The sequence below is a fragment of the Bos grunniens genome, chromosome 5 (genome assembly GCF_055505025.1).
Source record: "Bos grunniens cultivar Pamir isolate PY7600 chromosome 5, Bosgru_T2T1.0, whole genome shotgun sequence".
In the NCBI taxonomy this organism is placed as follows: domain Eukaryota; kingdom Metazoa; phylum Chordata; class Mammalia; order Artiodactyla; family Bovidae; genus Bos; species Bos grunniens.
Genome location: NC_141169.1, coordinates 99,563,766 through 99,585,183, shown reverse-complemented (window position 1 = coordinate 99,585,183; position 21,418 = coordinate 99,563,766). Strand labels below are relative to the sequence as shown.

Sequence of the window (21,418 nt, the reverse complement as noted above, 5' to 3'; positions counted from 1 at the left end):
ATTAGAAATAAAAGGAAAAAAAAAAAAATCAAACACTTCCTAGTCAAAGTCTGAAATAGAAAGAAAATGAAAATAATGCATATGACAAAAGCGCCTAAAAGAAATAAGAGCTGAAAAGGAAAAAAAAAAACTTAAAATCAAAAGGAATGAAGAGATTAATTAATTAAAAAAGGGATTTTAGAGAAAGTAAAAATTATTGAGAACTAGCCAAAGAAGAGCCAACCTACAGTTACTAGGAGGCCTTAAAAAAGGAAAATACAACAAGGTAATAGAATAAATTCTAAAAGCACTAACTCAAGAAATGTTCCTGAAATTTCTTTTTAAAAGTTTTTTAAATTAAATTTATTTATTTTAATTAGAGGCTAACCACCCTTATGGCAGGAAGTGAAGAGGAGCTAAAAAGCCTCTTGATGAAAGTGAAAGTGGAGAGTGAAAAAGTTGGCTTAAAGCTCAACATTCAGAAAACGAAGGTCATGGCATCTGGTCCCATCACTTCATGGGAAATAGATGGGGAAACAGTGGAAACGGTGTCAGACTTTATTTTTGGGGGCTCCAAAATCACTGCAGATGGTGACTGCAGCTATGATATTAAAAGACGCTTACTCCTTGGAAGGAAAGTTATGACCAACCTAGATAGCATATTCAAAAGCAGAGACATTACTTTGCCAACAAAGGTTCGTCCAGTCAAGGCTATGGTTTTTTATGTGGTCGTGTATGGATGTGAGAGTTGGACTGTGAAGAAGGCTGAACGCCAAAGAATTGATGCTTTTGAACTGTGGTGCTGGAGAAGACTCTTGAGAGTCCCTTGGACTGCAAGGAGATCCAACCAGTCCATTCTGAAGGAGATCAGCCCTGGGATTTCTTTGGAAGGAATGATGCTAAAGCTGAAACTCCAGTACTTTGGCCACCTCATGCGAAGAGTTGACTCATTGGAAAAGACTCTGATGCTGGAAGGGATTGGGGGCAGGAGGAGAAGGGGACGACAGAGGATGAGATGGCTGGATGGCATCACTGACTCCATGGACATGAGTCTGGGTGAACTCCGGGAGTTGGTGATGGACAGGGAGGCCTGGTGTGCTGTGGTTCATGGGGTCACAAAGAGTCAGACACGACTGAGCGACTGAACTGAACTGAACTGAATTACTTTATAATATTGTATTGGTTTTGCTATACACCAACATGAATCCACCACAGGTGTACATGTGTTCCCAATCCTGAACCCCACTCCCACCTCCCTCCCCATACCATCCCTCTGGGTCATCCCAGTACACCAGCCCCAAGCTCCCTGTATTCTGCATCAAACTTGGACTGTCGATTCATTTCTTATATGATATTATACATGTTTCAATGCCATTCTCCCAAATCATCCCCCACCGCCCTCTCCCACAGAGTCCAAAAGACTGTTCTATACATCTGTGTCTCTTTTGCTGTCTCCCATACAGGGTTATCATTACCGTCTTTCTAAATTCCATATATATGCATTAGTATACTGTATTGGTGTTTTTCTTTCTGGCTTACTTCACTCTGTATAATCGGCTCCAGTTTCATCCACCTTATTAGAACTGATTCAAATGTATTCTTTTTAATGGCTGAGTAATATTCCATTGTGTATATGTACCACAGCTTAAACTAGAAGTTGAAAGAACAAATTTGCCAACTGAGAATACTGACCCAGAACAACAAACATGAAGCCATGTCTTAATATGGTAATTGGACTTTAAAGAAAAAGAGAAAATTCCTTGAACATCTATAAAAAACTGCTAATGACTTACAACAGGAATAAAAATAGATTATTCTAAGAGTTCTTCACAGTAACACTCTTTGATAAAAGAAAGTGGAGTAACCTATTAAAGATGTGGAGAGAAAGCAAGTGTGATGTTTCTATATGAAAAAATAACACTCCAGTAAAAGGGTATAAACAGTTTTTAACTAAGGGACTGTTGTTCTCATGAGTCCTTCTGAATGAATTTATTGGAGAATGAGTCTCAGACAACCAAAATGCCTAGGGAAAATCAATATAAATATTGGTAGAGCATACAGTTATTTGTAGAACTAAAACAAATGAAAGTTAAAAGAGAGAAAATAATGGCTATATGATCTGACAATCCAGTTAAATGGGAAACCCAATTAAAAATAGGATAGGGAAATGGAGAGAGCGTATGCAAAAAAATAAATTAAAATTTAATACTGTCAAAAATCGTGCAGCTGGTGGTAGTATTAATATTGTTATTCTGAGGCTACTTATGTAATGTGACAATATTCATTATCCATGGTTTCCCTAACTTTTTTAGTAAGTCAAGAATTCATATATTCTCAGACATTATTTTTAAAAGCCTCCCTTGCAAGGTGAAATTCATATGGTAACATCTAGTGTTGTATAATATTTCTTTGAGTAGAGAGCAGAGCAATGACAGAAGAGTCAGAATGACTGAAATGTCCACCTCATTACTTATTTTAAAAGAACAGTCTTTGCTATCTGTTTTTTAATAGGCTCCAAAGACATCACAGTTGTCATATGATTTAATTTGAGGCCATTAACAATCTCAATATCTAGGACACTTAAGGCATGGGATCAGACATTCATTTCTCTTGGCCTTGGCTATTTGATAATCTGCAGTCTTCCAAGGTGTAACGCCATCTTTCCCCAACAAGGAAAGGTCATGCTTTGGAACACTCTTGTTTCTCATGGCTGACTGTGACCATCGTTGGCAGAATTACTTTCCCCTGATCTGCTGCAACATTTAAGCAGGCATGTCCAAGCTTGAGAAACAACCATTACTTCTGTTCTCAATTCAATAGCAAGATTGACCGTTTCATGTAAGAGATTCCATCATTCAGGAAATTTATACTCTGAGATGTTGCTGCTGTTGTTCCATCGCTAAGTCGTGCCTGACTCTTTTTTGACCCCATGGACAGTAGGCTGCCAGGCTCCTCTGTCTATGGGATTTCTCAGGCAAGAATACTGGAGTGAATTACCATTTCTTTCCCCAGGGGATTGTCCTGACCCAGGGATTGAACCCTCATCTCCTGAACTGTCAAGCAGATCCTTTACCACTGAGCCACTAGGGAAGCCCCAAAATCTGAGATATGAGTCTTTAAAAATTATCATCCATGCCCTTCTCTTTATTGATTCTTTCCTATAAATTACTAGGAAATGAATCTCTTTAGGAAACTCTGTCAAGGCTTCAGTTCCCTTCCCAAATCTTCTGACAACACTCACTATCTTTTCAGGATTACTAAAAAAAACTGGTTAAGTGTCCTTTCAGGTTGTCGTGTACCATCCTCTGATTATCACTAAAGGAAAAATGACTATTGCATTTTCACACTCATTTCTGTACATCTATTATGTGCTTGTTTCAGACCATTTTCCCCAAAATTTATGATCATTGTCTGCAAACAGCTGCAATTTTCTCTAGACCTATAATCTTAGATGTCTAGAGACTTTGGTGACTGTTAGATGTTAGAACAGAAAAAACATTCAGTGTTTTAACCAAGAGATGAGTGCACTAGAGTTCTCTCTTTAGTATTGTTAGGAGAGGCAGAGTGTTGAAGATGTGGGCTCTCAATGCAGGTTATCTCAATTAACCATTGCAACATTTCCTTGAAGGCCACCTCCTACTCCTGATATCCACTCAACTTCAATACTGAGCCATTCTCACCTCCTTAACTGTCTCCTCTTGCATGTACTTTTAACTCTGAGGGTTTCCTTCCACTTCTCTCCATTAATCTACAGCTTATGTTACCTTCAGGAAGTCTTTATAAATTTCTACTTCTCAGTTAATAGTCTCAGCTAATGATCTCTGTTAATATTTTCAGTTAATGCTGTTAATTTTCATAAATGTTATGAAATCATTTTTTTGAAAGTATTTTCTATCATTTCAGAGAATTTGGGTCAAAAGGAAATGTAAATATATGTGTTCTATTTCATTTTCTTGATCAAATCTCATGACAAAGATATATATATATATATATATATATTCATATGGGCTTCCCTGGTAGCTCAGCTGGTAAAGAATCTGCTTGCAATGCAGAAGACCTGGTTCCACTCCTAGGTTGGGAAGTTCCCCTGGAGAAGGGATCAGCTACCCACTCTAGTATTCTTGGGCTTCCCTAGTGGCTCAGACAGTAAAGAATCTGCCTGCAATGCAGGAGAACTGGGTTCGATCCCTGAGTTGGGATGATCCCCTGGAGGAGGGATGGCAACCCACTTCAGTATTCTTGCCTAGAGACAGAGGAGCCTGGTGGGCTACAGTCCATGGGGTCACAAAGAGTGGAACACGACTGAATAACTAAGTATGTGTATATATATACATATGTATACATACATATATATATACAGCCACACCACTTGGCTTGTGGGATCTTAGTTCCCTAAGTCACGACTGAGTGACTAAGTATGTGTATATATATACATATGTATACATACATATGTATATATATAGCTACACCACTTGGCTTGTGGGATCTTAGTTCCCTAACTAGGGATAGAACCCAGGCCCTCTGCTGAGCCCTAACCACTGGTGTGTGTGTGTGTGTGTGTGTGTGTGCACGCACACGCTCAGTTGCTCAGTCATGTCCTACTCTTTGCAATCCCATAGACTGTAGCCTGCCAGGCTCCTCTGAACGTGGGATTCTCCAGGCAAGAACACTGGAGTGGGTTGCCATTTCCTTCTCCAGGAGATCTTCCCCATCCAGGGATTGAACCGAGTCTCTTGCATCTCCTGCATTAGCAGGCGAGTTCTTTATTTCTAGGGCCACCTGGGTAGCCCCTCCCACCCCCAACCACTGGACCATGGGGGGCTTTCCTCATGACAGTGATTTTCGTGGTTACATTAAATGATTGAAGAGCAGCAAGATTGTTCTCAATGTTTTTGTTACTTTAAAAAAACTTAAAGGAATTTATAAGCATATATATTTGTTCATTTTTTGTTATGTAACTGTTACTTCATAAGAAACACTGGGCTGGAAGAAGCACAAGCTGGAATCAAGATTGCTGGGAGAATATCAATAACCTCAGATAGGCAGATGACACCACTCTTACGGCAGAAAGTGAAGAGGAACTAAAAAGCCAGATCATGGCATCTGGTCCCATCACATCACATCAGTGATCATATTCACATCAGTGGCTGACTTTATTTTGGGGGGCTCCAAAATCACGGCAGATGGTGTTTGCAGCCATGAAATTAAAAGATGCTTACTCCTTGGAAGTAAAGTTATGACCAACCTAGATAGCATATTCAAAAGCAGAGACATTACTTTGCCAACAAAGGTCCATCTAGTCAAGGCTATGGTTTTTCCAGTGGTCATGTATGGATGTGAGAGTTGGACTGTGAAGAAGGCTGAGTGCCAAAGAATTGATGCTTTTGAACTGTGGTGTTGGAGAAGACTCTTGAGAGTCCCTTAGACTGCAAGGAGATCCAACAAGTCCATTCTAAAGGAGGTCAGTCCTGGGTGTTCTTTGGAAGGACTGATGCTAAAGGTGAAACTCCAATACTTTGGCCACCTGCTGCGAAGAGTTGACTCATTGGAAAAAGACTCTGATGCTGGGAGGGATTGGGGGCAGGAGGAGAAGGGGACGACAGAGGATGAGATGGCTGGATGGCATCACTGATTCGATGGACATGAGTTTGAGTGAACTCCGGGAGTTGGTGATGCACAGGGAGGCCTGGCGTGCTGCAATTCATGGGGTCACAAAGAGTTGGACATGAATGAGCGACTGAACTGAACTGTTACTTAGATATTTCTGCTTATACAGAATATTTTATTGTCAAAATAGTGATAGCTTTATGAAAATAAGTGGAATTTTCCTTTTTCTCTATGTTGTAGAGTGAATAGCACAGTTGTCTATTCCTGTAGATTTAAAAGAACTAACATTTAAAATGATATTGAACTGTCCTTTTTTTAGTTAATTAATTAATTGGCTAATAATAATGATCAGCCAATTTAAAAAATATCTACTTTACTTACTGATTTAGCTGTGTCAGGGCTTAGCTATGGCACATGGCATCTTCATTGCATCGTGCAGGATCTTTGTTGTGCTGAATGGTCTCTCTGGTTGTGTCCAGGCTCAGTAGTTCAAGGTGTGAGCTCAGGTGCCCTGCAGTATGTGCTATCCTAGTTTCCCAACCAGAGATCACACCCACGTCCTCTGCATTGAAAGGTGGGTTCCTAACCACCAGACCACCAGCGAGTTCCTGAACTGTCCTTTTTTAACAGGGGTAATTTTTAATACTTTTGGGGCTTCCCTGGTGTTTCACATGGTAAAGAATCTGTCTGCCAAGCGGGAGACCTGGGTTCGATCCCTGGGTTGGGAGGATCTCCTGAAGGAGGGCATGCAACCCACTCCAGCATTCTTGCCTGGAGAATCCCCGTGGACAGAGGAGCCTGGCAGGCTACAGTCCATAGGGTCACAAAGAGTTGGACATGACTAAATATAGCAGAGCACACAACTTTTTAATAACTTTCTCAATATCATCTGTTGATATTGGTCTATTCATATAATCCTGACTTAATTGTATTCATTTATATTTATTGATAGTCTTTTTTATTCAGAATTTAAAATCAGTTGGCATAGAGTTGTGCCATAAATTTTTAAACTGATTTCATTTAATCTCTCATGGGTTCTTCTATAATTGACTTAGCTTACTGTTTTATTTATTTACTGCAAATAACAGTCTTGGATTCATATAAAATTCTGTTTTCATTCTGACTTTAGCTTTATATTTTTGTCTCTTCTATTGGGTTTATGTCTTTGTGTTCCCTTTTTCTGTTTTCTTGAATTTAATATTTATTTCACTTATTTCCCTAATATCTTGTTTAGTAGTAAAAGTATTGAATTCCATGAAGTTTTACAAATAAAATGTTGCTTGAATTTTTAACACGTAGGTTTTAGCTTAAAATTCTAGACTTATTCCTTACAGATTTCCCTTAAAATCAAGTAGGGAAGGGTTGTTCATGATAAAGGATATTAGTCAATACATTTCTAATGAAGAAAATGTAAATTCAAAAAAGGCAGATTGTCACTTAGAATAAAACTTGAAGGATTGTTTGGAAGTCTCAACAAAGATTAAAGAACTTACACTTCTCCAAGCAATTAATTGTTTCTACTTTCCTTCAACCTTAAACCTCATCCTTGGTGGGTGGTTTACATACCTCCTCTTCTGGTGTGTTTTTTTGTCTTGTTTCATTTCATCTAGGGATACAGTTTCTGATATTTATTCTGTTGTGGTACATTGATAACTTCTATTCACTCTCATTTCTTACGAAGTTGGGAAAAGTTCCTGAGTTGAAGGACATTTTTACAATGGGGATAACAAAACTGGTATTTAAAAGGAAACCTGACATTGGGGTTGTTGACATCAATAGAAAGTAAACATTTGGATTTCACTGAGCATTTCCATCTATCTTCAAATCACGTACAATGATGAGGATCTGTCCTGGTATATCTCTACAATGTCACGAAGCCCATTCATAAACTTATCTGAAAAAGACTGACAAACATCATGGATGGAGAAAAGAAAATCTGAGGAACATTCCTTCAGAGCCAGATTCATGATAACTCCAACTCTACTCACCATACTTCTATTAATGAATGTTGAGTATGATTTTATTTTCTTACCTACTAGATGACACTAGATTTTGCATAAACTGCTACTTGAGTAATTCACTTTTAAATCTAATAGAGAACTTCACAAACAGTTGATTGTATCTTTGAACTTGGAGTATTCCCAAACTTGATTTCAGTATCTACCAAATGTGATAGAACCCTCAGCTTTATGTCCTCAAATTAGTAAATAGTCTAATTCTTCTCAAAATAGACATGTACTTCATTTAATTTTAGCAAGTCTTAATAAGAACTTTTGGAAATTTTATTTGTTCTACCAGCTCTAACTAGAAAAGCTTACATTGTTCTCACTGCTAATGGCATTAAGCTAGAAGTACCTACATAAAGGCAGTTTGGAAAAAAATGACATGGAATATCCACTCTCTCTTCTACCTACCCCGCCCCAGAACAGCTCATCAACCAAAGGGAAGCCTGTCTTCGAGCAGGACCACTCCTTCCAAGCCCCTACTCAAGTTGGCTGCCACTTCCCTCTCTTCCTTATCTCTGATTTTTTCCCACCAGAAAGTTCTACCAAAAGTCACCAATCAGGACTCATCTTCTCCCCTTTCCTTTCCAAATTGTTGTCTGAGGAAACCAGAAACAGTCATCACAATACCGTAAGAGGACCTGTTTTTCCCAGGAAACTGCTCCTTTTCTCCCATGAAGCCCAGCTGAAACCATGTGCCTCATCAACTAGCTACATAGCTTTCCCACATTGCCAAATGTGGATACAGTCCCCATTCTGAAATAAATCCCTTTTTATGCCAGGAAAAGAAACCAATCTGCCCAGCCACTCTTCAAGGGCACAGTTATCTGTAGAAAACTCCAGTTATCAGGAAGCCTTCCTGTAATGTTATCTGCAACCCATCAGAAAGTCCCAGACTTGTACGCATAGCAAGGGACCTACCTATCCACACTGGTCAAGGGACCTGGTGGGATTTCCAGCTCACTATGTATATGGCTTTCCCTCAGATACCCCAAGCACACCATCATAAAATTTCACTAGGTGGCCAGAGCATTAAATGAACCTGTTTCTGCCAGTACAGGAAACATAAGAGAGGCAGGTTCAATCCCTGGGTGAGGAAGATCCCCTGGAGGAGGGCATGGCAACCCACTCCAGTATTCTTGCCTGGAGAATCCCATGGACAGAGGAGCTTGGTGGGCTACAGTTCATAGGATCGAAAAGAGTCAGACATGACTGAAGTGACTGAGCACACACACAAAAATTGAACAATATAAATGCTACACTAGTTCTGAAATAAGTGGCAGGTGATGATATTGATGAATCTCATTCTAAAATAAAAGGACAAGCAGATAACTATTCAACATAATAGAATACTCAACTGAAAAGAAGAATGCAGATAATTTTTTTTTAATTTGGAAATACAGTACTTCTGAAATACAAGCAACAGGATAGTGAAGAGGAGAAAGGCCTGATTTAGATGATCAAATACAGGAATTCCTCCAAAATGCACAGGAAAAAAGCTAGACATAAGAGGGAAAACAACACAAGGAGAATTGATTCCAGATAAAATATCAACAAATAAGATTCAGATAGATAATGGGGAGATATAAGTGCAGAATACTGCACGGAAAAAATACTTTGTTGGAGAAGAAAATGAGAAAATAGACTCTAGTGTAGAAACTAATTGCAAAATAGAAGATTCATGACATGCAATTGAGGCTTTAAAGCGGGTATCAGACTATCTTGCTGGAGTACACAATTGCAATCACTAAATTATCAGGGGGTAGGGAGTTAAAAATACTTTCTAGAAAAAATAAAACCTAACCAGAATCTTACAAAAGATCCTAGAAAAGGGAAGTGGCTTGGAAGAACTCTTAGAGACATGAAATGACATGATCCATGACCCAATCTAGGAGCTATGTATTTATTGATTTCTTCTGCAGGAGGCCCTGGGTCAGGAAGATCCCCTGGAGAAGGGATAGGCTACCCACTCCAGTATTATTGGGTTTCCCTGTGGCTCAGCTGGTAAAGAATCCATCTGCATTGCTGGAGACCTGGGTTCAATTCCTGGGTTGGGTAGATCCCCTGGAGAAGGGAAAGACAACCCATGCTAGTATTCTAGACTGGAGAATTTCACGGACTGTATAATCCATGGGGTTGGAAAGAATCAAACATGACTGAATGACTTTCACTCTTAGACTCTGTCCTAGAAACTCTGTGGTGGATTTCCTATCTATATTTGCATTTAGTAAATACAACTTTCAAGAATTTTAATAAGAATAGAAAGCCTTAAGTTACATTTTTTTTTTCTACAACATAAAGGTTTCCCAATTAGAGCCAGGGAATCTTGGATGATGGTTGGGGGCTTGAGTAGGTTGAGAGCCACCCTTCTGCCATGCATGTGAGTCCAAGTATGAGTTTTCCATGTATTTCTCAAAGTTAAACCAAAATGATCTCTATCATAAACATGTTTTGCTACATATCAGGTGGTGCTAGTGGTACAGAATCCACTTGCCAACAGAGAAGACATAAGAGACGGGGATACATGAATGATGGTGCTTCAGCCATAAAAATAGCCAGAAGTATTGATCAGTTCCATTATGGGCAATAGGATCATTGCCAACACACACACACACACACAAATACACATACATCTATACCCCATTCATGAGAAACACTGGGCTGGAAGAAGCACAAGCTGGAATCAAGATTGCTGGGAGAAATATCAATAACCTCAGATATGCAGATGACACCACCCTTATGGCAGAAAGTGAAGAAGAACTAAAAAGTCTCTTGATGAATGTGAAAGTGGAAAGTGAAAAAGTTGGCTTAAAACTCAGTGTTCAGAAAACTAATATCATGGCATCTGGTCCCATCACTTCATGGGAAATAGATGAGGAAACAGTGGAAACAGTGGCAGACTTTATTTTGGGGAGCTCCAAAATCACTGCAGATGGTGACTGCAGCTATGAAATTAAAAGACACTTACTCCTTGGAAGGAAAGTTATGGCCAACCTAGACGGCATATTAAAAAGTAGAGACATTACTTTGTCAACAAAGGTCCATCTAGTCAAGGCTATGGTTTTTCTAGTAGTCATGTATGGATGTGAGAGTTGGACTATAAAGAAAGCTGAGCGCTGAAGAATTGATGCTTTTGAGCTGTGGTGTTGGAGAAGACTCTTGAGAGTCCCTTGGACTGCAAGGAGATCCAACCAGTCCATCCTAAAGGAGATCAGTCCTGGGTATTTATTGGAAGGACTGATGTTGAAGCTGAAACTCCAATACTTTGGCCAACTGATGCAAAGAGCTGACTCATTTGAAAAGACCCTGAAGCTGGGAAATATTCAGAGCAGGAGGAGAAGGGGATAACAGAGGATGAGATGGTTGGATGGCATCACTGACTCAATGAACATGAGTTTGGGTAAACTCCGGGAATTGGTGACGGACAGGGAGGCCTGCGTGCTGTGGTTCATGGGGTCGCAAAGAGTCGGACACGACTGAGTGACTGAACTGAACTGTACTGAACTGAATATACCCCACACATATGAACAACACTTTGGTAGAACAGAGAAACAGACCACTAAACAGACTGAAAATCACATGATGACAGAACAATTCTAAAATCTGCTCTGATTGCTTGGATATCCTTCCTTCAAAATCTTTGCCCAAGTCACATCCTGTACCTTTAAGAAATGACACACTGATAACACCTAACCTCTCAATCCTGTTGGGCTAAGTCCCAACTCTAACCGTGTCTATACAGCGACAAGTTCTGCCCAGTGTGAAACTCAAAAGATAACATTGTTCTGGTCCCCTTTATAAAGGAAGCTGCCTGGTTTCTCCTAGCCCAGAACTGAGAACATTCCAGAGCTTCCTCCAAGATGCTGCTGATCCTGCTCTCAGTGACCTTGCTGGCCCTGAGCTCAGCTCAAAGCCTGTTTGATGGTAAGAGAAGGAAAGGGGAGAGTGCTGAGACTCTGCTTGGGGCTTAAGGGATGGCACTGCAGTGAGGAAGATGGTAAGAGAGGGCAAAAATGAAAGATGAGGTACAGAGTTCTTAAGACAAGGATAAAGCCCTTCACATCCTCATTGACACCAAGGCCTCATACTTTATTTAAAGTGCAATTCCAACCCAATCCAGAATTTTAACCAGAGGAATGACAAGGTAAGTTTTTAACAAAAATCTCTCTATGTGTTATGAAGGATGCATTGGAAAAAAATAAAGACTGGAACAGAGATGTTTCTTCGTGAAGATGTTATGGTAATCAAAGTAGGCAGTAGATGAGGGTGACCTTGTTAGGAGGTGCCAGATGGATGGAGGAGGTGAAGCCCATTCAGAGCTATTTCAGAGAAAGAGACTAGGATAATCTCTCTCTCTCTCTCTCCCCGCCCCCCTCTCCCTCTCCCTCTCCCTCTCTCTCTCTCCATGTAGATACAGAGATCCCAGGAACCAGTGGTCTCATTTTACCCCCATCCATATTTAATATTTCAGTACATTGCTCCCAATATGGGCAAACTTGTATCCACTTGTTTACTGCTGGTTGCCCCACCTTGAGAAATATAAGTAAAGGATTTCATGAATGGATATCTTAGAATTCCCATAGGATATAAGTCAATATAAGTAAAGGATTTCATTAATTGAGAGGGCAGAAGTCCACTAAAATATGACATTGAAATAGCCCAGCACTTCACCTAAATTAGCATTATGGTTTGAGGGATCCTAGGCTTCCCTTGTAGCTCAGTCAGTAAAAAGTCTGCCTGCAAGGCCAGAGACCCAGGTTCAGTTCCAGGCTCAGGAAGATTCCCCTGGAGAAGGAAATGGCAACCCACTCGAGTATTCCTGCCTGGAGAATCCCAAGGACAGAGGAGCCTGGCAGGCTATAGTCTATAGGGTTGCAAGAGTCAGACACGACAGAACGACTAAGCTACACACACACAGGGAGGACAAAACTGCCTTTTCTCTTAGAGTTTGTGATTGATCCTCAGCACAGGAGCAACCCTGCCATTGCTTCATGTCTGCTTCCCTTTGCAATAGCATCACAGACAGTGACTGACAAGTTAACTTCAGGAATATAGAGATGTAGTTGAAAAGTCCCATTCCCTGTACAACAGCTGTGAGCCCTGAACTTACTTTACACTTCATCTTCTGCTTCTTTCCCTAGAAGGCATCAGCGAAGACTTCCCTGCCCCATATATGGCAAGACTTAATTAGTTCTCATTCAACTGTTTGTTTGTTTTTTTTTTTTTCCATTAGCCACTTTTCATTTTTCCGGTGTCCTACTATCATCTTTGTCTTGTCAAGGACTGATTAATGCTAGAAACCCTTCCCAGGTGGCTCAGAGGTCAAGAATCTAGCTGCAACACAGGAGACGAGGGTTCAATCCCTTGGTTGGGAAGATTCTTTGGAGAAAGAACTCCATTCCATTCCATTCCATTGTTCCTGCCTGGGAAATCCCATGGACAGAAGAACCTAGCAGCCGAAAGACCATGGGGTCGCAAAAGAGTCAGATACGATTAAACAACAACAGCAATTAGCTCGGATGACACAGGAGAATTCTGCCTATATACCCTCAGACCAGAAATAACTGTTTAGTACCAACCACTCAACTTGTTCCTTCTTCCCTAATATTCCTCTCTCTAAATATATGGTTTAAGAAGAAATGTAAAGAAATGGAGTCTGGGTCCCTTTGTCCCTGTAATTAATTTTGCTCACTGTTATTTAGTCACTCTTAGGCAAACCATTATTTATGTTTCTCTCTATCTCTCTTTATTGTTGCTTATCAGGTCTTAGAAGAAGTGAATTCCACATATGCATTCAACTGGCCAGACTTGAAGTCACAGATGTCAGTTCACATCACTGACCCAAAATATAACCAGCAACATAACTGACATTGATAATCCATTTGCTTTCTTTTGTCTTTGGAAACATCCTCTGAGAATTCTAAGATGTCCAATAACTTCATTTTTGCCAAATTGAGGACACCTATTTGTCTCAAGAACACAGAATTACTATTCAGTATCACTAGTATGTGAGTGAACAGGAACCCTGCAAAATGAAGCTGAGGGTAAGAGGGAAATTGGTAGTTCACAAGCAGGTCCTAGGAGAAAGGGAATGTCTGATAAGGTGACCAGAGATCAAAATAAGAGGGGTGCCTTCCATCACCAAGTTCTTCTATTCCTGTGCTGTATCCTACAGATGCAGAAAACCCGGACCAGGGCTCCCCTGAGCACTTTCAGAGATCTACTGAGGGACCTGAAACACCACCACCTGGAGCCCCTCCTAATGGTGAAAACCTAGAAGGTGAATCTCAGCTAGGTCCAGCCTCACAAGATGGAGAACCTCAGCAAGGACCACCCCCAAAAGGTGGTGGACCTTGGCAGAAACCACATCCAAAAGGTGATGGACCTCAGCAGAGACCACGTCCACAAGGTGATGGACCTCAGCAGAGACCACCTCCACGAGATGGTGAACCTCCGCAGAGACCACCCCCACCAAAGCAACGTTGTCATCACCATCCTCCCCCACTTTCTCCTGAAAGACATCACAGACCACCACCCCCAAGACATGGACCACAAAGATCTCCCCAAGGCCCACCAACCCAGTAATCTGGAATTCAATGACAGGTATGCCTCAAGCTCACTTTCCATAAAGGTCCTAACTACTACAAGTTTCACACTTTATTATGTCATTGAATCAACTGAAAATATGTGGAAATTGCCTACTCCTGGATTCCAGTCTAAATATTTCTGTTCAGATATTCTGGAATAAAGTAGCAAGACCTTGTATTTATTACATGCTATCCAAGGTGATTCTGATTTTAAGAAAGATGGACCATAGATTGCCTTTTCCCTGATATCTACCTGTCGTAAAGTGGGTTGGTGATGAGAAAGTAGAGCTGTGTTCTCCCTTGTCCTCTCCTATCCTCCTCCTCAGGCTCAATGACTTCCCTTCTCAAGTTTCCACCTGCCAGGCCTCTCAGGTCCCATGTGCCTGATAAATGATACTTTAATTTTTATGCCTGTAATGTTACCCAGTTTTTAAAATATTGACTTTTGATTTAATATATGCTCAAAGTAAGAAAAAAGAAAACAAGACAAAAGTATGAGGTTAATTCTTAACAGCATATTACATCCTACCTTCCCACTTCCTTCCCCAAAGGCCACCACAGTTAGCTCCTTTGAACATCCCCTTGGAAATATTTAGACTTCCCAGGTAGCTCAAATGGTAAAGAATCTGCCTGCAATGTGGGAGACCTGGGTTCGATCTCTGAATCAGGAAGATCCCCTGGAGAAGGGCATAGCAACCCACTCCAGTATTCTTGGCTGGAGAATTCCATGGACACACACACACAAACATATGCTATCTTTTTATTTGCAAATGCTATACTATTTTATTTACATATCTATAAGTTCTTATCTCAAATAACATATTTTGGGGGATCTTTTATTTTCATTGAAACACAGTTGATGTACAATATTATACTAGTTTCAGATGTACTACTTAGTGATTCGACATTTATATACATTATAAATTGATCACTACCAGAAGTCTAGTAAGCATTTGTTAAATAACTTATTTCTTAGAAAAATTCCATATCATTTTGTAGAGCTATATGGATCTGTTTGCTCCTGGTTTTATTTTCATTTTAACTGTATTCTATTCCTTTGTCTGACTGTGCCATGATTTCTTTAACTAAAGCTCTATCAATGGACACTTAGGCTAACCTCAGTTTTTTGCTATTATAGGATATGCTGCAGTAACCATCTTTGTAAATATAATGTATGTTTGAACATTATAAATAGCAGCCTAGAGACAAACAGCCTAAGAAAAAACTTTCTTAATCTTGCAAGCAACAATTTAGAACTCACTGTCTGTTACATGCATTCTAATCACAAACAAGAACATTTAGAAGATTACAGGACATGGAGGAAGAAGAGAAAGTTGAGAAGTTGGGCTCTCATCAACTTCCTTTCAGTTACCAGCAGGGCTATGAACTCAGTTTCCAATACTCTCTGAACTTCCCTTTTTTTTGTTTCAGAAAATATGAAGATATGTGTCCTTCAGAAAGCCATGGAAGAAGGCAGTCTATCTTCCATTTATCAATAAAACAATCAGCATCTAATTTCTAAGTGTCATGTCTCATTCTGGGTGTTTGTGAGTCTGAAATTTGAGGGCCGTGAACCCAGCATAGGAGCATCAAAGACCCGTTCTCATCGATAGGTCCGGATGGCTTCCTCTGGGGCCACCTTCCTAGGAAACATTTTTCCTTCGTTCTTTGCTTGAGGACAGGAGTGTGTATCTCCTTTCAACCTGCTTTTGCCTCCTCCTTCCCCCTAGAACCATTACTCATAAGCCATATACCTCTTCCTCTCCCTCCATGGTTTCTACGGCATTAGGCCATATTTATTTTCTTTACACTTTTAACTAAGACTCTAGTAATGTTATGGAAATAAGGAAAATATTTCAAATGTAAGAAGTTGCACAGAATGGAAATTCTTAAAATTTCCGAAATAATTGATGCTATTGCTAGGGAAATGAGTGGTTCTAGGTCCTTACTCTCTGGAGTCTACTATATCCCACCTCCATATTTTTTTTAAACATTTCTCAGTTTTTTCCCTCCTTAGATCCCCTGCCTTTCTTTAACAAAACCTGAGTATATTTCATAAAGGAAGTGGTATGCTCCAAAGGAATTTGGAGTTCTTGAGACTTGAGTTTAAATCCTATCTCTTTATGTTAGCTCTGGACTCTTAGCAAGCTGCTTCAGGCCTCAGAGCCTTTGTTTACTCATCCATACAGTGAGGATAATAATAATATCTACCCTAGAGGATGAATATAATGAGTTAACATACATAAAGAAAACCATGTACATCAACAAGTTAACGTTATGGGGAGAAAGAGGATGTCCTTCTCTAGATTAAAAATGAAAAAACTGAATGTGGGAAGGAGCCAGATTTTAAGGAGCCAAAAGCTTATATAATTTAGATTGCTCTCTGTAAGGTAAATAGTTGTTGTACAGTTGCTAAGCAGTATCTTACTCTATGAGACCCCACAGACTGTAGTACACCAGGCTTCTCTGTCCTCCACTATCTCCCAGAGTTTGCTCTAACTGATGTCCACCGAGTCAGTTTTGCTAGCCATTTCATCTTCTGTCACCCCCTTCTCCTTTTGCCTTCAATCTTTCCCAACATCAGGATCTTTACTAATGTATTGGCTCTTCTCAACAGGTGGACAAAATATTGGATCTTCAGCTTCAGCATCACTCCTTCCAATGCATATTCAGAGTTGACTTCCTTTAGGATCCAACGGTTGATCTCCTTGCTGTCCAAGGGACTCTCAAGAGTCTTCTCCAGCACCACAATTTGAGCATCAGTTCTCTGATTCTCAGCCTTCTTTATAGACCAACTTTCACATCAATACATGACTAGTACAGTAAATAGGAAAACAGTACAAAATGATTAATACAAAATTCCAAGGCTTCTCCCAGGGCATTAAAAGAGGCCTGTGAAATAGGGGATCCCAAATTTTAAGTTGCATCAGCTTTGTAGAAAATGTAAATCTGACCAAATATAACACATAAACATTGTTCAAGTCCTCATTTAAATAAACCAGTATTTGTTGGACAAAAATGTACATTTTTCATATAGCCAGGATATTGTGAGTATAGACTAAGTTTAGCTAGAAGCAAAGAAATTTAGTGAAAATTTAAGAAAAATACAAACTTTTTATTTCCCTTAACATAAAGTTGAGTTTCCATCTAGATTAGTTTACTAAAAAGACAAATTGTATTCCTATAATGTTAAGAGGTTCATTTGAACAGTTCTCAGGACTGTTAAGTGGTAGGTTTGAAACTATGGAACTTTGCTGTAGAAAGCTATATTTGTTAATTGTTAAACAGAAAACAGGGCTAGTATACTTAAAATTATTATTCCTATGCTTGAAAAATATGTTGTTTACTCATCAATCTTGTAAAAATTACCCAATTGATTCTGAACTCACAGTCATGTTTTATTTGATGCAGCCAATAAAAAAGCACTGTGCAGATTCTTCTCCTAAAATTATGAACATAGCTAACAGTTGTTTGCCTAGGAAAATAACTTAAAAGTGCAAAAAGACAAAAACAAACAAAAAACAAAGGAGCAGCAAAGGCTGATTTATACAAGTTCTTTTAATCTATCAAGGAATTTGCTCTTTTAACCTAATGATATTGAAATATTGGATATTGGAATGCTATCAGAATGTTAAGCCAGGAAGTTACAGGATCAGACTAGACATTTAAAAGATCATTAAGTTTTTATTTTAAATTAACAAGTTGCCAGTCCAGGTTCAATGCACGATACTGGATGCTTGGGGCTGGTGCACTGGGACGACCCAGAGGGATGGTATGGGGAGGGAGGAGGGAGGAGGGTTCAGGATGGGGAACACATGTATACCTGTGGTGGATTCATTTCGATATTTGGCAAAACTAATACAATTTTGTAAAGTTTAAAAATAAAATAAAATTTTAAAAAATTTAGTACATTGGACACCTATATTTATTTATGTTTTTACCAATGCCCAAATAAAACTATAATAATGAAATTTTAAAGTAATTAATGGCCAAGGATAAGAAGAATGTGAGAGAAGACAGCAAACAAAAAAGATGAACAAAATTCTGGAATTGGAATGACTAGATGAAAGTTAACATGCAAGTGAGAAGAGCAGTGCAGATCAAAGTACTTCAGAACCCCTGAGATATTGCCTCTTTTAGAATATTGAATTTCCCTCTCCAGAAGTTCATGTTTATCCACATTTAGTGAAGAACTTGTATTTCTAGTTGTTTGATCCTAGAAATTTTGATTTGTTCTTGTAAGTAAGGTTGTTCTCTCTTTCATTCTCTGTCCATTGAATCTCCTACTAATTTTGATACTTACAAAGTACATGGTGTGGGAAAGTCACTCAATCAGATTATGCCTTTATTCTTTGATCTGAAACGTGAACATGATGCCAAAAATCCAAAGGGATCTTGTGAAAGGTTTCAGCTATATATATGAAGCACTTATGGCTCTGCTGGACACAAAGGAATGATCAATAGACATGTAGCTATGCAGCTGTTCATGTAAAGAAGCTTAATATGGGAAAAGGTTAACTTGTCAACCTGCATCTCTGATGCTGTTGCAAAGCAGAAAGACATGAAGGGATGGCAGGGTTGCTCCTGTTCTGAAAATTAACCACAAACTCAAAAGAGAAGAGGTCCTTTTGTCCTCCCTAGGATCTCTCAAACCCTAATGGTTAAGTGCTGGAGCAGTTCAGTGTCATATTTTTGTGTCCTTCTGCCCTCTTTCTTCATGAAATATTTTACTTATATTAACATACTTTCTCAGGGTAGTGGGACCAGAAGTAAATACATGGATACAATCTGGCCTATATTCAGCAGAGCACATAGAAATATTAAATGTGGGTGGGAGTAAAATAAAACAAATGGGCCCCGGAATCTGTATATCTCCATGTAGAGAGAGAGGGGTTTATTACTGTAGTCTCTGTCTCTGAATTACCCCTGAGTGGCCATCCAGCCATTGATATCCCCTAACAAGGCCACTGCCTACTTTGATTACCATAAGTCTTCATCAGAGAACTTCTCTGTCACAGAGAGGCTTTTGTAAAAACACAAATTTTACTTTGTCATACCTCTGGTTAGGATTCTGTATGGGGCTGAAATTGCGCTTTAAATAAAATGTGAGGACTTGGTATCAATACAATGTTAAGGGCCTTATCTTTGTCTTAGGAACTCTGCAGATCATCTTTCCTTTCATTTATGTATGCCAGCAAATTTGGAAAACTCAGCAGTGGCCACAGGACTGGAAAAGGTCAATTTTCATTCCAATCCCAAAGAAAGGCAATGCCAAAGAATGTTCAAACTACTGTACAATTGAACTCATCTCCCACGCTAGTGAAGTAATGCTCAAAATTCTCCAAGCCAAGTTTCAGTAGTATGTGAACCATGAAATTCCAGATGTTCAAGTGGGATTTAGAAAAGGCAGAGGAACCAGAAATCAAATTACCAACATCCGTTGGATCATTGAAAAAGCAAGAGAGTTCCAGAAAAACATCTACTTCTGCTTCACTGACTATACCAAAGCCTTTGACTGTGTGGATCACAACAAACTGTGGAAAATTCTTCAAGACATGGGAATACCAGACCACCTGATGTGCTGCCTGAGAAATCAGTATGCAGGTAAGAAGCAACAGATAGAACTGGACATGGTACAACACACTAGTTCCAAACTGGGAAAGGTGTATGTCAAGGCTGTATATTGTCACCCTGCTTATATGCAGAGTACACCATGCGAAATGCCAGGCGTGGTGAAACAAAATCTTGAATCAAGATTAATGGGAGAAATATCAATAACCTAAGATATGCTGATGACACCAGCCTATAGCAGAAAGTGAAGAAGAACTACAAAACCTCTTGATGAAAGTGAAAAAGGAGAGTGAAAAAGTTGGCTTAAAACTCAGCATGCAGAAAATTAAGATAATGGCATCTGGGCCCATCAGTTCATGCAAATAGATGGGGAAACAATGGAAATAGGGACAGATTTTATTTTCTGGGCTCGAAAATCACTGTAGATGGTGACTTCAGCCATGAAATTAAAAGACACTTGCTCCTTGGTAGAAAAGTTTTGACCAACCTAAACAGCATATTAAAAAGCAGAGACATTACTTTGCCAACAAAGGTCCATGTAGTCAAATCTATGGTTTTCCCAGTAGTCATGTATGGATGTGAGAGTTGAATGCTAAGGAAAGCTGAGCACCAAAGCACTGATGCTTTTGAACTGTGGTGTTGGAGAAACTCTTGAGAGTCCCTTGGACTGTTAAGAGATCAAATCTGTCAATCTTAAAGGAAATCAGTCCTGAATATTCATTGCCAGGACTGATGCTGAAGCTCCAATATTTTGGTCACGTGATGTGAAGAACTGACTCATTGCAAAAAATCCTGATGCTGGGAAAGAATGAAAGCAAGGGGAAAAGGGGACAATGGAAGAAGAGATGGTTGGATGGCATCACCGACTTGATGGACATGAGTTTGAACAAACTCCAGGAGCTAGTGATGGACTGGGAACCTGGCATGCTGCAGTCCATGGGGTCGCAGAGTTGGACACGACTGAGCAACTGAACCGAAGTGATGTCCCTTTACCAGCTTCCTTGCTGCAATGTGATCTCCCAAGTCCCAAACAGAGTCTCAGCATCATCTCCCTTCATTCTTACCAGAAAATGGGCCTTGAACTGAGCTAAGGGCCAGCAAGGCCTCATAGAGCAGGACCAGCAGGTTCTTGGAGGAAGCTCTGGAATGTTCTCAACTCTGTGCTGGGAGAAACCAGGCAGCCTCCTTTATAAAGGGGACAAGAACAATGGAATCTTTGAGTTCTATACTGAACAGTCCTCATCATGGTTTATAGTTGGGACTTAGCCCAGCAGGATGGAGTGGGTAGGCTCTGCCTAGTGTCTCATTTTGAAAATGTTCAGCATGTGAGTTGTGCAAGGTTTTTAAAGGACCGGTGTCCAAGCAGTCAGCACAGATGCTAGAATTATTCTGTCATATTTGTATGTTCTGTGTGTTCCCTGAGACTCTTTCTCTGTCTCCCCTCTGTGTTTTTCATGTGTTTATGTGTGTATGTATGTTTATGTGTTGGCAGTGATCCTACAACCCAATGTGAAGTTGATCAATATCTCTGGCCATTATTATGACCAAACCCCCATCATTCATGGTATTTGGGTACCTATGTATATGATACATAGCAGAACATTCTGATGATATAGAGTTATTTCTGTTTATCTTTGAAGTGTGTGTGGAAAACCCATGCTTGTGCACACA

General features: G+C 39.7%; 1 protein-coding gene across 3 annotated transcripts in view; it reads left to right on the top strand.

Moving 5' to 3' along the window:
• The window catches only part of LOC147372686 (uncharacterized), a 47,557-nt gene extending 29,475 nt beyond the window's left edge, over window positions 1–18,082 (top strand). The window contains exons 1-3 of one of the 3 annotated variants that reach the window (XM_086404105.1): window positions 11,314–11,513; window positions 13,765–14,192; window positions 15,608–15,691. In XM_086404105.1, coding sequence (XP_086260231.1) covers window positions 11,450–11,513; window positions 13,765–14,174 — 474 coding nt within the window. In that variant the 5' untranslated portion in view covers window positions 11,314–11,449 and the 3' untranslated portion in view covers window positions 14,175–14,192; window positions 15,608–15,691. Of the gene's footprint in view, window positions 1–11,313; window positions 11,514–13,764; window positions 14,193–15,607; window positions 15,692–16,793 lie in introns of those variants that run through there. The other 2 variants (XM_086404104.1, XM_086404103.1) reach the window with 2 other exon arrangements.
• Window positions 18,083–21,418: the final 3,336 nt, after the last annotated feature.